General features: G+C 39.2%; 1 protein-coding gene across 1 annotated transcript in view; it reads right to left on the bottom strand.

Annotated features, from left to right (window-relative positions):
* Window positions 1-18,581, bottom strand: part of fmn2b (formin 2b) — a gene marked incomplete at its 5' end in the record, with an annotated part of 122,932 nt that overhangs the window by 93,372 nt on the left and 10,979 nt on the right. Inside the window, 3 exon segments of the mRNA XM_079845517.1 lie at window positions 1,756-1,919; window positions 14,180-15,695; window positions 15,697-15,729. Of these exon segments, the coding sequence (XP_079701643.1) occupies window positions 1,756-1,919; window positions 14,180-15,695; window positions 15,697-15,729 (1,713 nt within the window).

The following is an 18,581-nucleotide window of genomic DNA, read 5'->3' as shown; positions in this document are numbered from 1 at the left end:
GGATTGTCATATACATTTATTTAGAGAGAAGTATTATTTTTCATATTTGTTACCCAAAAGTTCTCATACTGAAGCCAGAGGGCGCCCTCGAGCAGAAACTCCACATTGCCTGTGTAATCGTTAGCCCTAGTGTGAAGCTAGCGATGTAGAATAAACTGAAGATAGAAACGCTTTGACTGATGAAACGAAGCTGTATTTGAGTTCTTCAAGCCTTCACTATCTTCATAATAATAAGGCATCAGTGCTGATTGAGTGCAGACTTTAGCACTGTAGAGAATAATAGAAATCAATGCATGTCTGCCTCATTCTGGCCAACAAAATATAACGTTACTAAATGTATTTTGCGGGCAGTTAATTGCATTTATCATGGGATTTGTAGTTTTATCCCCCAGAAAGAACTACAACACCCCGAATGAACGCTCTGAGGGCGGAGTAGCAAACACTCTAGAGCTCCGCTTTGTAGTCACGATTCGATACTTTTTTGCTACTGTGTAACGTTAATATCTTTCTGCAGCCAGCGTTTCTGGAAATGAACGAGGATAAAACCGTTTTTTTAGACCTAACTGAATGAAATTTAAGACCTTGGATAAAAATCTGGCGTCTTAAAATTTAAGACGTTTTAATGCCTTAAATTAAGGCCTTAAATTCGAATTTTAGACATTAAGACTTTTTAAGACCCCGCGGGAACCCAGTTAATAGTCTTTTTGTGGTTTAATATTCACAGACACTCGTCTATATCACCAGATGCGTTCTCAGGTACCGAAATTTGGTACCGATTGATTTAATGTGAATCGGTAGTACCGATGTAATTCGGTCGGGGACCTTAAAAGTACCCAACCCTAGTCATAACTAAGGATAATAAGAGTATTGGTCTGCATTGCATGTTTTGATCTGGACATCGTGACACATATCAGTGTGGTTTGGCCATGCTTGCTCACAGACATGTGCAAATAGTCTTATTTTGGGTAATAATAACGTTACTGTAACGTGTTGGATCGGTTGAATAAACTACACAGTGATATTCCTGAGGGTGAGAGCTTTCATTTGATGTATGACTATTTTTGGTGAGTTCGTGTGACATAAAAATGAAATGTAATATTATTCATATGATTTTCTCAAGGGGGGGGTGGGGATGTCGAATTCAGACCTTATTATCTTCTTCAATGTAACAAATGCAAAAGTGATTGTGTTATCATGAAAGCTGAGCTTCTAAGCTTTCAAACAACACCACACATGTCTAGTTTTGTGCTGCACAACTTATAGATTTTTTAACCCCTTAACTGTCACCGCTGGCTCTTTTTTTGATCACCTTTTTTTCGCATCATATATTTTAGTAATTATCATAAATTCGGTATCATTTGAAAGCTTATGAACTGAAAATTCATCCTGTGAAAAACGTTTTGAAATCAGACGTTGCGTTACCATGGAAACGGTACTCTAAATTCTTCTAGCGGGCTCCTCCCCTAGTGGGCGGTGTCATGTTTCGTATTACAAAATGTATTTTAACTACTTTATAATCAAAATCTTTTCTAATCTTGACAAAACGCATATCGTCGGAAAGGTCTCAAGGGTCCATATTTGGTGAGTGTTTTGTGATGGAAGTGATATTTGAACAGAAATGTACAGGAAACTGCATAAAAAAACAAAACAATCAATGCAATGTGGATGACACCCGGTGGCTATTTTTAGTACAGCGGTTAAATGATTATGATGATGCCGTATAGCACCCCGAGTGTGAAGTCTATCAGGACTCACGTCAAACGTGTGTGTGATCTGAGCGCTGCTGCCGCACGGCTCTCTGAAGCAGTCGCTGAAGGGCAGAAGGAGACCCATGGCCAGGATCCGGGAGCAGATCTTCTCCACCTCCTCCGGCTCACTGGCATCCTGTTGCTGGAAGAACCTCTCCAACAGCGTCCGGCCTGCACAAACAGAGACATTTTACTCGTCACAAACATATGATTTTTATGCATTTAAAAGCACAAAAGTGCACAGGGTAACGCAGCCAATGCATTATTAGTAAGGCTCTAATTCATAACCAAATAAATGTTTTAAAGAAAAGACAGGGCTTGACATTAAGCCGGTTCACGTGCTTGTCCATCGCACGGGTAAATCTGTCATTCACTTGTCCGAGTAAAAAATTTGCTTATCCGGATTTTTTTCATAAATATAATATATTCTGAAGCAATATTCTCACCAGTGTTCAATCAGCTTTGAAATATGTGATATTTTTACCTTTTTATAAAGGGCATTTTTCCATAATCTTACTAAGGCTAAGCTTCTGCTTTCCTTTTATATTCTTAAATTTTATCTATAAATTAAATTAGAATAAGACATTATAGGCTGTTACCAATCAAATTAAATCCTTTACACTGAAAAATTACAACTGCATTAAATAATGTTATGAGATTATTTTAAAGGTCCTGTTCTTCGTGATCCCATTTTTCAAACTTTAGTTAGTGTGTAATGTTGCTGTTAGATAATATAATACCTGTAAAATTATAAAGCTCAAAGTTCAATGCCAAGCGAGATATTTTATTTGACAGAAGTTCCCTTTCAAAGCCTACAACGAACGGCCGGTTTGTTCTACATCCTGGTATTTCCTGCTTTAATTACGTCAGTAGAGCAGTTTGTCGACTAACCTCCGCCCACAAGAATACGCGAAAAAGGGGGCGTGGTCTTGTTGCTCCCGCGTGGAGAAGAGGAAGTATTGCGTTCGGTTGCGTTCGTATAGTTTGTTTGTCGCCATGTCGTCGAGACGCTGTTATTTTCATCCCGGAGTCAAGTCACCTTTGTTTGGCTTTCCCAGGGCCGCCGTACTTAGAGATCATTGAGCGCGTTTATCTCCCCGTTATGGTGAGAGGCGCGACCTTTCCGGTAACGTGCGCTCTGCGTGCGCTAAGCTGCTGTCCAATCACAACACGTGAACCGCTGGCACAATCAGAACTCGTTACGTGTTTCTGAAGGAGGGACACACTGTAAACACAATCAAAGCTTCAAAAAAACACGAAAAACAGGACCTTTAAATATTTTTCAATATACAAATAAGAAAATGTTGTAAAGATGAAACTAAAGCACCAGTAGGTGGCAGCAGGTGACCGTCTGAATGAGTGAATCACTGAGTCGATTCAGTGAAAAGGCTGATTCATTCAAGAATTTGGCGGTCGTTTACTTTACTGTCTATGGTCGTTTATGAACAGGTCAATGAATCTTTGATTCAACCGATTCATTCAAACGCTGAATCAGTCACTAACACACACACTGATGCTGTGAGATGTGTTATGGTTCTGCTGTGATATTTGTTTGGAACTATTTTCGCTGCTGAAATAGAACAAAAACACTCAATATTGCATTTAAATGTAAGTGACTTTGTTAATGAATTGTTTATGGAACTGGCGTATGAAATCAGTGTCATTTTCAGTCGTGATGATATTCAGGGAAAACACACTCTTGTTAGTGTGATGTTGCTTAACTGTATCATATGTTATAAATATAAAAACTGCACAATTTTAACAGTCTATGTTAACTGAGTTTCTGTGTATGAGCGGCGCTCATTTGTTTTGGATTTTCTCCTCGAGAGGCTGCGCCTCAACTAGGGCTGGACCAGAATATTCGAATATTCGTTCGATGGGTTGGTATTCAATTTTCAAATTTGTGATTCGATTGTTGTTGTTTTTTCGTGAACACCTGGCATCCCGCTCAAAACGGCTCTCATTCGCGCTTGCATATGTTTACACTATAAAATCACTATAAAATTCAAATACTTTTTTTCAATTATCTTATAGCCAAGCCATTTTTAATAGCCCCGTTATACTTAATAAATATATTTGCTTCTTCTTAGTGTTCAGTGCAGCAGAGCGCACAACTGCACAAGCTTATATGGCAGAAGCCGTGTCTGAGCTTGCATTTTGGGTTAAACTGCGTTCGTTTGACATTGTGGAAAATAGAATAATATAATCAAAATGTATTATCCTTTTTATACGTTAGGGATGTGACGGTGAAAAAAATATTCCCTCAGCGTTTCCCTCAATGCTGTGCTTGTGCGCGGAGCGGCTGAACGCATGCGGCCCTGTGCCGCGGTTACTTTCGGTTGGCCAATTCTGGGGCGGGTTGCTGGAATTGTGGGTTCATTAGCTATTATTCTTAATGAAAAACATAGCAACAAAACAGAACAATGATGTGCTGAGACGGCCGTTAGTTTGGCTCGAGTGGCACGTTCAGTTTTTTAATTGTAGTTAGTCTTAAGGCCTGTTCACACCGGGGCGATTTTCGCACGCGTTTATCGCCGACGTTTAACGCCTCGGGACTAAACAATGGGCGCCAATGTGAGTGTTCACACCGACGCGCAAAACGCCAGGCGTAAAAGCGTCATTTTTAAAAAAAACGCCTCGGGTTCGTTTTTTTATTTTGACGCGGCGCGTAAAAAACTGGCCGACCAATGAGATCGGCGCTTTTGTTCACGTGCCTGGAGCTGCTGAAGTGACAGTAAAACACGACTTGGTGGCGCTCGAGCACAAAACGGTCTTGCCGAGCACACACTGATACGAAGAAGAAGTAGTAAGTAGACAAAGAAGAAGAGGAACTGCTAATGCTGCTTGCCAGTTAGCAAAAAGTGTGTGAATGGTTTTGTCCATATACATAATATGTCTGTGGTTTTGGCAAGCACGTAAATACTGTCTCTCTTCTCCTTCTGTGTGACAAGAGAGTGTCAGAGGCTTAAAGTGCAGTAGCGCCACCTTGTGTACCGCGAGCGCATCGACTGAATGTGCACGTTCACTCGGCGCAGCGCCAGTGAAAATCGCTTGGGTGTGAACACTCAAGACGCGCCGAAAAACGGCACGAAAAACGCTGGCGATAAGCGCGCGCGATATTCGTCCCGGTGTGTACAGGCCTTTAGACCCTAGCCTGGCCGTGTCCTACAGCTTACCAAAACTATCGGCCCGAGTCCCGTGATTTTTTATTTTTTATTTTATTTTTTTATCCTCCCTATTAGGCCTACACATCGTTGCAGCCATTAAAATAGTTCAGTTTTGTTTTTAATGTCAAAGTAGTTATATTTTGTTTCGTTTCTTTATTAAGTTAATTTAGAAAAATGTTTAAAGCATTTTTTTGTTTGTTAAATTAAAGTTTTAGTTGTTTTAAAGTAATGACCAAGCGGCCAGCAGCTGACAGTGAGTTAACCGCATGTTTGATCAATTTAGCCTCTCAAATCAACACTGGACTTGTCTTACTTGTAATGAAATCCATAGATATAAAACACTTCAAGCGTCACAATGTTGGTTTAAACATTTAGCCTACTATCACCACCACCACCACAGTAAAGGCATTTTTGACAAGCTGAGGCTGATGCTGCTCGCAACGGCGCAAATGAAACAAATAAAATGAAGTGACGTGACGTGTTTTTTTTATTTATTTATTTTTTATTTAATTTGTTTTTTTATTTTAGTGCCATATAGAACCTTTTTTTTTTTGAGTAAACATTCCTCCCTATTACACATTGTTGCAGCCATTAAAATAGTTCAGTTTTGTTTTTAATGTCAAAGTAGTTATATATCGTTTCGTTTTTTTATTAAGTTACTTTAGAAAAATGTTTAAAGCATTTTTTTGATCGTTAAATTAAAGTTTTCTTTTTTTTAAGTAACAACCAAGCGGACTGAGTGAGTTAACAACACATGTTTGATCCATTTATCCTCTTAAATCAACACTTAACTTGTCTTGCTTATAATACTTTTTTTTTTTTGTTGACGAAACGTGTTCAAAAATAAATAAATAAAAATTAGGCAGGTTGTCTTAACTTACACCTCTCCGCAAAATTAATATAAATCCGATCTTCAATTCTTGCGCTATATGCACATTTAACGGAGTTCATGTCAACGAAAGCAACAGATATGAGCTGCATTATAGGCTATTCATCAGCTCATTTCAAGATCAAAGACCGTAATATCAGAACAAGTGACCTAAGCACTGTAAGAGCATTGAGTCTCATTAATGAAGATGATTGTGTTTTTGAGCATCTAAGAGGTTCGGCAGTTTGCGTGTTGGCTTGCTTTACTCATTTGCGGCGATACTCTAAACACTGTGAGCCATCTTAACAGTCGTGTTGTCATAGTCTCATGTTGTTTCCACCAGCGCTGCACACCTCATTGTTTCTTTTAATTAATGAATGTCTAAAATATAAAATGAAGGAAAAAGCCTGCGTTTGAGGTATGACGTGAAAATTGTCCCGAAGCCCGGCCCCAGGGGCAGAAATAGGGGCTTTTAGTCTGTTCTATAACTGAACAGAATTATTTTTACTAGCTACTATAATATATCAAAACTGGGACGTAACAGATCTGTGTTTTGTATCACTAGTTCATTGCCCGTTCGCGGAGCATATAAGCCCTGCCCGCGTGAGGCGCGCCGCTTCTCCAGACTCCAGCCTTTATTAGAGAGAAGGATATGTTCAGCTCCTTCCCTACAGACGCTTCGAATATTCGATGTCGATCACTACAGAAGCTGCGAATATTCGATGTTGATCACTACAGAAGCTTCGAATATTCGATGTTGATCACTACAGAAGCTTCGAATATTCGATGTCGATCACTACAGAAGCTTCGAATATTCGATGTCGATCACTACAGAAGCTTCGAATATTCGATGTCGATCCCTACAGAAGCTGCGAATATTCGATGTTGATCACTACAGAAGCTTCGAATATTCGATGTCGATTACTACAGAAGCTTCGAATATTCGATGTTGATCACTACAGAAGCTTCGAATATTCGATGTTGATCACTACAGAAGCTTCGAATATTCGATGTCGATCACTACAGAAGCTTCGAATATTCGATGTCGATTACTACAGAAGCTTCGAATATTCGATGTCGATCACTACAGAAGCTTCGAATATTCGATGTCGATCACTACAGAAGCTTCGAATATTCGATGTTGATCACTACAGAAGCTTCGCATATTCGATGTCGATCACTACAGAAGCTTCGAATATTCGATGTCGATCCCTACAGAAGCTTCGAATATTCGATGTCGATCACTACAGAAGCTTCGAATATTCGATGTCGATTACTACAGAAGCTTCGAATATTCGATGTCGATTACTACAGAAGCTTCGAATATTCGATGTCGATTACTACAGAAGCTTCGAATATTCGATGTCGATCACTACAGAAGCTTCGCATATTCGATGTTTATCACTACAGAAGCTTCGAATATTCGATGTTGATCACTACAGAAGCTTCGCATATTCGATGTTTATCACTACAGAAGCTTCGAATATTCGATGTTGATCACTACAGAAGCTTCGCATATTCGATGTTTATCACTACAGAAGCTTCGAATATTCGATGTTGATCACTACAGAAGCTTCGAAGCTCAAAAAATGGTATTCGGACCAGCCCTAGCCTCAACAGCTCAACCTTATTAACGTCAGTTCGTTTTATGATATTATCCAGTATCGATCTCCACTTACACTGATGCAGAATCATTACTGCACTTTGGCGATTCCCTGGTTATTTTTTGTTTTTGACATTTTACTCAGGATACTTGTCCGTCAGGCAAGTAAAATTATTTTTCACTTCAAAAAATCCACTTGTCCCGGACAAGCGTTAATGTCGAGCCCTGAAAGAGCAGATGCACTTTATAGTGTTTTATTCCAAACATCATATTCGGCTCAGCAATGTCAGCTTCAGTTAGTTCCTGAGGAATCAGGAGTGTGTAGTTTCAGCACAGACTTCAGCTGGGATTCTCATGAATGAGTCAATGCTGCAGTGCTTCAGCTCTCACTGAACACACACGAGGAGTCACATGATCACTCAGATCCGCTCTAAACTGGGCTGGTCTCAAACAGGTTCTTTAGTCTCTCTCACACACACACACACACACACACAGTTGTGTTTCTGCATGGAATAAGAAAATAAAAGGTTAATTGTGACTTCTCAATTCTGACTTTCAACGCAATTTCAAACTCGGAATTGTGAGGGGAAAAAGACAAAGTTGAAGCTTATAGTAATAGAGAAACTAAGTCAGAATTGACTGTTCGCAAAGACCCGCCCCCTTTAGTTACTGTTGCTATGTCCGACAAGCCGCGCTCACACACACCACACACACACACATCGCACTGATCGCAGAGCAAAGAGGACACTGACAGACAGGACAGAGCAGGTTACTTTTAATATGAGTCTCAACTCTAACAATTTAAAAAAAAATGTAAACAATAAATAGCGTTTTGTGTCTCTTTAATGTGTGGTGACCGGTCGCTGTAGCGCCTCAGTTAAAGCTGCTCGTGAACCCATCATCTCTTCCTTCTAGTTCCTTTATAGCATCAAATAAACATGAATGAACTTCAGAAGGAATGTTGTTTCAACCACGGAAAGACGTCAGTACACACCGTTTTACAAGTTCAAGTCCACCAACGTTAATCTACGAACTCTCTTTACTGCCTTGTCGGACAAAAAAAAAAAAAAAGGTAAATTCGGCGAATGGCGGATTCTGATTGGTCGGATCGCCTGTCAATCAAACTCCCGGCGAAGGGTGAATTGCATGATATAAACTTTAAAAAAATCTATACAATATTTTCACAATTATGAGGAAGAAAAAAAAAGACACAATTGTGAGTTATAAACTGAAAATCTCAAGAAATTAAGTCAGAATTGTGTGATATGAAGCGAGAGAAAAAAAATCATAAACATCTATATTTAATATATATCACAATATAGATTAGGATGCTCCAATCGATCGACCGATAATCATATTTTATGACCCGATCGGTATTCACTAAACTTGGCCGATCTCACGAATCGATCGCAATTTGATAAATGTATATGTGGAATTTTAAACCTACAAGTATGTATATTTTTATGAAAGTGACCATTGTAATGGGGTAATCAAATATAGGCTAATATGCTTTTGTTTTTATTTTCATTTTTAGTTTAGTCAATTAAAAAACTAAATTATTAATACATGCCTACATTACATTCACTGTATTTTTTTTATAGCCTTCAATATCAACATAGTTTTTAGGACATCATTGGGCAGGATGTGAAAAAATTATTATTAAACTACAGATTTTTTTTTATCCAAATAGAAAAATGTAGAAAATACCGCCATTCAACCAAACAAAACAATTTTGGCCATATCGCCCAGCCCTATTGAGTGTCCTGATATGCAGAAACCCATTTTAAAGGCATATTAAAATGTTCACTGTATAACAATTTTTAGTGATTATTTAGTACCCTGTTAAAACAGTTACATTACATTACATAATTACCATACCATATTGTCATATATATACAAATAATTCACAATCAGAATTGCTAAATATGAACTCTTTCTTCGAAGAGTCAGAATTGCAAGGTATAAAATTGAGCATTTCTGATTTTATTGCAATTTTGAGTTTATACCTCGCAATAAAGTCAGAATTGGAGATCGAGCCACATTTATTTCCTCTGTAGCAGAAACGAGCTTCCCGAGTGTGTGATTGTTCTCAGTCTCTGAAACTGAGTCTGGAGTTAACAGGCCTGATTATCAACAGCTCATTAACTTCATTAGCATGTCAATAAGGTCAAAGAACACGGTCAGAGAGCCAAGCTACAGAGAGGTGCATCATGGGAGATGTAGTTCTGCCTATTAAAGACATCAATCAACACATTCTCCAGGGATGAGTGATATATATGGGTGAGCATATCAATATTAGAGTGGTTTTAATGCATCAGCATTGACCTGATGAGGCTGATATTGGGGTTCAGCACATCAGACTGGAGACACAAGCCTTGTTTTCTGATTATAACTGGTGTTGAGCTCCAGAAGAGCATCATATTCTGCAGTAGCTGAGCTGTTTATGTACAATAATGTCCGATATTAAAGACTCTGCTGTGTCACAGTCACATGACGGTCTCTAACGTTCATTCCCATCGATCCGGTCAAACACAGGCTAGCGTGTGCTCTGAACTACAGCCGTCATCTCTTGATCTGATTGGCTGAGAGCGAGCGAGTGATGTCACTAATGGACCAGAGTCCTCAGGGTCTGATCAGCTCGATGCCATCTGCTCGTGTGTGTGTGTGTGTGTGTGTGTGGATCAGACGGGAAGAGCAGGAGAAAAGAAGGGATGCAGATATCCGAGAAAATCTTAAAAGGAACACGCCACTATTTTTGAAAGTACGCTCATTTTCCGTAAAATAGAAAATAGTCCCATTTTCAAAAATAGTGGCGTGTTCCTTTAAAGACATTGATGATTCTGTTTATATGAAGAACCCTAAACACTGCGATCCGACTCGCGCTTACATGTGCATTACATCTGTTCTGAAGAAGCGACTTTATGCTTTAAACCAGAAAAACAAGTGAATTAGAGGAAAACAGAATATGGCTGATATTTGTCCTGGTTTTAAGCACAACTCACTTCATTGAGAATCATTTCTCAGGGCTCGACATTAAGCTTGTTCACGTGCTGGTAAATCTGTCATTCACTTGTCCGAGTAAAATTTTTTTTTAAAATGTGTGTGTTGTAAATAAAATGTATTCTGAAGCAATATTCTCACCAGTGTTCAATCAGCTTTGACATATTAAAATCTGCATATTTGTTTACCTTTTATAAAGGGCATTTTTCCCCTAATCTTATTTCCTTTTATATTTTTAAATTTGATCAATAAATTAAATTAGAATACGACACTATAGGGCAGTTACCAGTCAAATTAAATCATTTACACTGAAAAATTACAACTGCATTAAATAATGTTATGAGATTATTTTAAATATTTTTTGAATATACAAATAAGAAATCTTTAAACATGAAACTAAAACGCCAGTAGGTGGCGGCAGGTGAATGAGTGAATCATTGAGTCGATTCGTTCAAACGGCTGATTCGTTCAGTAATGAGGCGGTCGTTTAGGAACAGGTCATTGAATCTTTGATTCAACCGATTCATTCAAACACTGAATCATTCACTAACACACACACTGATGCTGTGAGATGTGTTACGGTTCTTAACCAACACACACTGATGCTGTGAGATGTGTTATGGTTCTGCTGTGATCTTTGTTTGGAACTATTTCCGCTGCTGAAATAGAACAAAAACACTCAATATTGCATCTAAAATTTGATATGTTAATAATTGTTTATGGAACGGTCATATGAAATCAGTGTCGTGATGTTATTCAGGAAAACGGCACTCTTGATGTGACATTGCAACTGTATCATGTTATAAATATAAATAAACTCCACATTTCTACATGTTTACGGCATTCGTTATAGACCATTTCAAGGACGTAAACGTCAGTTCATTATACATTATATATTATTATCCACTATCGATCGCCACTTACACTAATGAATGCAGAATCAATCTTACATTTTGGTGATTCCCTAGTTATTTTTTGTTAAGGACGTTTTATCAGGCTCTTGTCCGGTCGGGAAGTAAAATTCTCTTTCACTTGCCCCTTCAAAAAAATCCACTAGTCCCGGGCAAGCATTAATGTCGAGCCCTGATTTCAGACTCAGAATCTTCAGTTGTTTTGCAGTGTACATTGAAGACGGTTTTATAACACTAGTGCAGCTCTTCAGGATCTAAGGGGTCAGAGTTCAGCAGAGAGAGACAGTAAGACGGATTCATTCACTAACACAAGCTCTGCCAACACAACACGACTGAAAGAGCCAAAACAACACCACTGACTGCCTCTCCGTTCCTCTTCTCGCACACGGGCGGTGTATCGTCTCGCACTGCCATCCCATAATGACAAAGTCACGTTCTGTCTATGAATTTGAACTTCACGACTGTTATGTGCATTATAGTATAAATGTAGAAATGTTTGTATAAATGATCGTACTACATCCTCCACGTCAGGCCAACATTAGAGAGCAACGGCACAACATTTACCATAAAGTTAATTTAATCATAAAATGACTATTGTTTGAATGGTCATTGAACGGTTTAGCGGCTCATCATGAGGTTTATTTGTTTGTTTAATTCTGCCGAATGGTCTTTTGTGGGATCATCCAACATGACTGCAAAAATGTAAAAGCCTAGTTAACAATGACTTGTTTATGTTTACAGGATATGATGTGTTCATTTTATTTAAGCACCTGAAAACGTACCAGTTTGACAGTTTTCTAGATTAAAGTGCTCTGATCAAACTAACTGCACGGTCTTCGCTCATCTGAAAGCCAGGGTTAGCGGATATCTGTCATTATCATAGTCACCCGTAGGGTTCTGAAGAGCAGTTTTGAAGCGTAAAGTAGGGTCGAGCTATATAAAACACATTGGTTCATTTGAATTAAAATCAAAAACGTATTGTATAAAGTGTTAATATTTCCTGAAAGCTGCACGTCAATGCCTGATGTCCTAACATAATTTAGTCGCAGTTGTTGTATAAAGGTGTTAATATTATATAAATGGACAAGAACTAACAATGAACAGCTGTAGCGTTTACTTTAACAAATGTATTGCTCATTATTAGTTATTGTTTAACCATTTAAAGCCTAACAAATGATAATCAGAAAAAGCTTTTTTTTTTTTAATGAAGTCTATTCAAATATCAAAGAAATAAATGTCTAAAAAGTTTGTTTTTGTTTAGTATCATGTTTGATATTTCAGAGACATTAGAAACGTGTGTATTAAATATGATCCAGAAGGCTTTATAGAGTTAATGTACCAGATTTTTTACTTTAAATTCTTCCCATTTCTTGCATCTATACTAGAAAATATTAGAGAGGCAACTTCAGATGTTCATCCTCTTCATTTTAAAGGTCCAACAGTGAAAAGTAACTTCATAAAAAGTACAAGTATTTTACTTAACATGAACTAAATCAGATATCAATCTCAACTTTTATGATCAAGAGTGAACATTAACCCATTTAAGCAAGCCGGTAACTATAGTTGCCACAGTGTATATAGTTGTCATTTTCCCTGTTGTAAGTATTTTTCTAGCTAGTATCCATGTTTTTAATCTCAATGACATGCAAGAAAACAACCAAATAAAGGATTTCAAGAGAAAAAAAAAGGTATTAACTTCCTTCCTGTCACATGAGACTGCCAACTTCCAGGAAGCATAATGAAGGCAAACCCTCCCAAACAAAGGTTATTTTCATGTTACTAATAAGTATTTTTTTGTTGACACATACATACATACATATATATATATATATATATATATATATATATACATATATACATATATATATATATATATATATATATATATATATACATATACATATATATATATATATATATATATATATATACACACACACATAATTGTGAGGGTCTCTAGAATCATTCAAACAAAACAATTCTTTCAACAGATCTATAGTTTTTTGTACACTTTGTCAAAAGTCCAAGCGAATGGTGGGCAAATGACTTGTAAGTAGATATAATGGGGAAATGGTGTGTTAACAGGTTAATAAATCAAGGTTTTTTGGTCTTTAGTGCTTTTTGCTTTCATAATATCCCACCTCAAACATAACTTAACCCTTTAACTGACATCTCTACTGTACAGTAGACCTTAATTCGATAGGGAAAAATATAATATTTTATGATATGTCTTGTAAGGGCCAAAATATTGAGGACCCTTCATCCAGTTTGGATGCGTTTCATTGTAATCAGTCAAGGACCCTCATTCTCTTTATGACTAGAAGCTTATGATTCCATTATAATGTGGAAATTCAGACAAGTAATGAGTTTACATTTACATTATTATATGAAATCTCCTACTACAGTCAGCCATTGAATACTATGGGACTATATATTTTTGTTATATAGATGTAATTTTTTCGTCATTATATACATTTATTTTCATTTAACTTTTTGATACACAATGCCCTGTTAGGGCAACTTAATGACTGCACTTTGTTCCACCACTTTAAGACAAATGTTTTTGTTGTTTGTTGTATTTTCATATTCAACAGAGAGTTTCAACAGAGTTTGCATCGAATGTTCTTCGACATTTATAAGTAATAAATGTATTTATGAATAAAGATTGATCTGTTGAAAGCAGTTATTTTGAGTAAGATGTTCTCCTCAAATTAGACATTGAAGGGGTGCATACGACATATTTGCCCACTGCACATTCAAATACGATTTTCAAGAAAAAAAAAACTAAAGCCTGGGGAAAATAAATGCAGAACATGTTCACACAGGACACTATTAACATGACTATTAAAACTAAATGGGTTAATAAAGAACACATGGCTCACCTGTGAAAACTTCCTGAAAGCTGCCCGCCGATGCCTGGGTGGCAGACGGCCTCTGATTGGCGCCGCCCGTCCGGAGTGTTCCCTCCGAGCCACCGTACTCCAGATAGTCAGCCGAGCCGGCCGCTTTCGGAGGGAGGTCGCGCAGCTCCTCGGTCCAGTCTGCGGAGCGGCTGATGGGGCCGGTGATGCTGTAGGAGCGCTGGCGCTTGACCCGCCTCCTCTGGGCGCGGGCATCAGGGCCCCGGCGGGTGAAGAGCGGGCTGCGGGACGGGGAGGGCGCGGGCGAGCAGGAGGGCGAGCTCAGCTGGCGGGTGGTGGTCTTGATGTAGGACGTGCTGATGGGCGGGTAGGGCTTGACTGAGGCCTTCAGGAGACGAGTGGCCAGGGGACTTTCCTGCTGAGAGAACGTGGCGCTGCTCTTGCGCCGCTGCTCCACCTCGGGGGCCTCCACGGCACTCACACACTCCACCGACCCCGCAGAAAGTGTCTCCGTGCTGGGGGCCGAATCTTCCTCCTCCACCGCCTCCACCGCACTCTCAAAAGAGTCCAGGAAGCTGCACTCGCTGGTCGTCTTGACGACCGCTGGAGGAGGAAGGGGGGCCTCTTTTGTGATGGTACAAAGGGCCCCCTTTGAGTCTCCATTCACCGTGAGAACGGGCTCCTGTTTGGGGAAGGCTTCCAGCACGGTGAACTGCTCCGAGTCGGGGGTCGGGGTGTTTTTAGCGGAGGTTTGTTTACAATCCCTCTCCAACAGGATCTCGCCCTGCTTCATCCGGATGGCTTGCTGGATGTCAGCCAGCAGATCCTCCTGCTCGGCGGCCGCGGAGTGGAAGCTGTAGATATCCGTGTCGGATCCGGAGCTGCGGATCTTCTCCTCATCCGCCGCCGGCCTCTCGGGATCCGCATCCGAGTGTCCGAGCTCATCTCCGGAGAGATCCGGTGTTTTAATGCAGGGAGCGCTGTCCAGCTCATCCAGCGCATCCTCTTTGGAGCCGCTTAGCAATCCCTTCACCTTCTTGCGTTTCCGTATGTGAGGGAACACTGGCTTGTTTTTCTTCTTCCCTCCCTCCCCTCGGGATTTCTTCCCTTTCTTTACACCCTCGTGAGCTCCATTCTCGTCAGGCGCGGCTAACGCTTCCCGCTTCAGCTTTCCGTCCTGGTTTCCCATGATGAGCGGCCCTCTCACGCCATCATGGCGTCTGCGCGAGCGCCTCGACGTGATGCTTTCGCTCTCTGATGATGAGGAGGAGGAGGAGGAGAGCGGAGGGATGGAGGAGGCTGTGACGAAAGAGACACACAGAAGCTCGCTCTCGCTCTCATCCTGGGCTGTGCAGAAGGATCTGGGAAGGGAGGGGCGGCGGCCCCGGGGGACGTGTGTGTGTGTGGATGGCTCCTCCTCCTTCGGGGCCCGGCGGGCGGGGGGGAAGCTGTACTGCTGCCGTCTGCCCAGACTCAAGGCCTCCAGGAGCCGGTGTCTGAACCCGGGAACCTCCAGCATCTGCAGCGGCTGCATCGTCTCTCACACACACACACACACACACACACACCAGCTGTGGGCACAAGCATCAGTGCGTTAGACACAGATCCACTTCACACTAGCTGTTAGAAAATTAGTCCCACTTAAGCTTAAAATATACATAAAATTATACATTTTTTAATACCCTTTTAAATGTATTTATTTATTTGATAGCCCCTTGAGATGATCCATCTCTTTTTCGAGGGGGTCCTGAGGCACAAAGATAGCGGTTACATGTACCACATCATAATATATCCCACATTATACAACAAACACACACCCAATAAATGACTAACAATTGTCCTGCTTAACACATCCCCAAACCTCAGGGCTCCAGACTAACTTTTTTCACTAGGAGCACAGTGGCCCCCAACTGAAAATTTTAGGGGCACAACCAGAAATTTTAGGGGCGCACACCGTAAATCAACATGCTAACCAAATCTACTAATTTCCACTGTATTACTAATAGGAATCGGTATCGTTAAGGTTTTAATGGTATTACTAGTCTTACCGATACTGCTTATCGATCCGGTACTTTAACAGTATTCTTACCGGTTCTTTTTATTATACTTTATTATATAAAAAAAACATAATTAAGAACATAATTAACATGGCTTTATAATCTGAAAAATAAAATATCTATAGCAAAAGAAACCGCAAAGTTTGAACAAAAATATAAAACATCTATTTGTAAATGGACCAGTGTGCAGGCATTCGGAAGGTCTGCTAACATTAATATTACAGTAAAGAACAAACCTACAAAGACATCTAATAAAGTAATGAAATGTAAAATAACACTGCATAGTTTTCACTGTATAAATTGATAGATTAATGCTTATAAAAGCTAAAGTTATTAATCCAAGAGATGTGAATATTTTCTATTTGCCATTTGTTCGATTCGCATTAATGGCTCAATCGTCAGCAGGTTTATTAGACGCTGCCCCTTTAAGACCGATCGAATGTAGAACTAATAATATCATATTCTCCTATTTCTCCAAACTATTTACGCCCATTTAAGATATAAACTGTTAAAATAACTACTCTCCAATCCGGTCATTTTGACACCGGCTATTTGTTGTTTATTTGATGGTTTAGACGCGCACACGAAGCCTAAAATATTAAGTGCAAGTCGGTCCATTTCGCAGCACACACACATAAGCCGCCTTGAAGCTGGAAACAGCATCTCTTGCGCGGATTATTGTGCATTTAATAGCTCTTTATTATCAAACACATCCCGCAGTTTAGCAACAGTAGAGACTGCAGTTTACAACAATCACTGATTCTGACGTTTAGTTTAGGTTTAGGGAGAAAGGACAGCGCAAGGCTGTGACGGGAAGGATGAGCTCGACGGAACACGGCTATAGGAATAGTTTTACCTCATACCATCTTTTTATAATTCTTGGAAGCCAAAATCGAAAATAAAATTAGATTAATATCACAGCACATCCCTAAAGTGTAAGCAGACTAAACTTTTGTTTAGTTCTTGGCCATCGTCACTCATTAAGCTGACTGTGGTGTTGTGTTCGCTGTAGCTCCACGTGACAGAGCTCGCTCACTTTCTCTCTCTTCTGGATTGCGAATAGCAAAAATGCATCACGGACAAATGGTTTAATATTCTATTTCTCTCATATAGAAACGGCTGGCAAAGATAGAATTTGCCAGACATAACGTCTATCAATTATAATTAGTAAGTGTATTTTCTTAATTTCTCCAGTACCGACAGCAGGCAAATTTACTGGTCGCACATGTGCGACTGGATGTAAAATTCAGTCGCACACTCTCAAATTTTAGTCGCAAAATGCGACCATTTAGTCGCACTCTGGAGCCCTGAACCTGTTCCCTCAGAATCCTCACCTTTTAATGGTAACAAACTTTTTAACAATAGATAAACAGTAAGTCACTGTCCTTTGTCAGATTTCATATAATTCATACATTATTTAGTATATATTAATACAACATATAGATACTTCTGATACATATACAAGATAAACATTCATCTGTAGAAGGAAAAAAAACAATCAAACATGGAGATAATAATATTAATAACGCTTATAATATAACACATCAGTCGCAAATACAAGTCTTATTTAGATAGAAGTATAATGAGGATTTGTACAGTTGTAATGTTGTTATTGAACGAAGAGAAGCAAATTATTCCAATCTGACGGAGCCTTAAAGCAAAAGGCCTTCTTACCAGTTTCTCTTTTAACTAAAGGAACTCGAAAGAAAGGAGATGTTAAATTTCTAAGAGCATGTAAGGACCTAAATGGTTTCAGATAATACGGAAAATCATAATAAATGCACTTAAAAATTAAATTGTGATTGTGTCATGTGACACTCCTACTTTAAATAACGAAACCCTGCATACTTCACCAAATCAACCAAATTATAACGCTCTTATTAATCTTGAAAATTGGGGAAAATGTGGAAAGTCTAAGTGAGACCCTATTTAACTAGTTTGTAGCCTTCAGTAAATTAACTGGTCTTAGAAAGTGATTAATAAAAAATATTCTAAATATAAATTGACCCTACTGATTTGGTGTTAAAGCTATTTCTCATCCATTTTTTGGACTTTTGGACTTGGATATGCAGATCAGAGAAATCTATTTTCTCAGGGGAGCCCCAGAATCCCCCTAACTAGCAAGTGTGTGTGTGCTTTATTAATAAATAGGCTTAAGCACCTTTGTTTACAGACCAAATAGTGATCATACAATTCTTCAAGTTTCACAACATGTTAGTAACCCTCCCATAAATATCAGATAATTTGATATTTTGGAGTAATGATGAGGTTGACTCAACTCATCCTGTCAGGTGGAGTGACCCCTGGAACACTTTAAACATTTGTTGCTATTATAAAAATGTGTATTTGATTTTTTTTAAATGTGT

This window comes from Gobio gobio (assembly GCF_949357685.1).
Source record: "Gobio gobio genome assembly, chromosome: 20".
Lineage (NCBI taxonomy): Eukaryota > Metazoa > Chordata > Actinopteri > Cypriniformes > Gobionidae > Gobio > Gobio gobio.
This window is presented reverse-complemented; position numbering and strand designations above follow the sequence as displayed.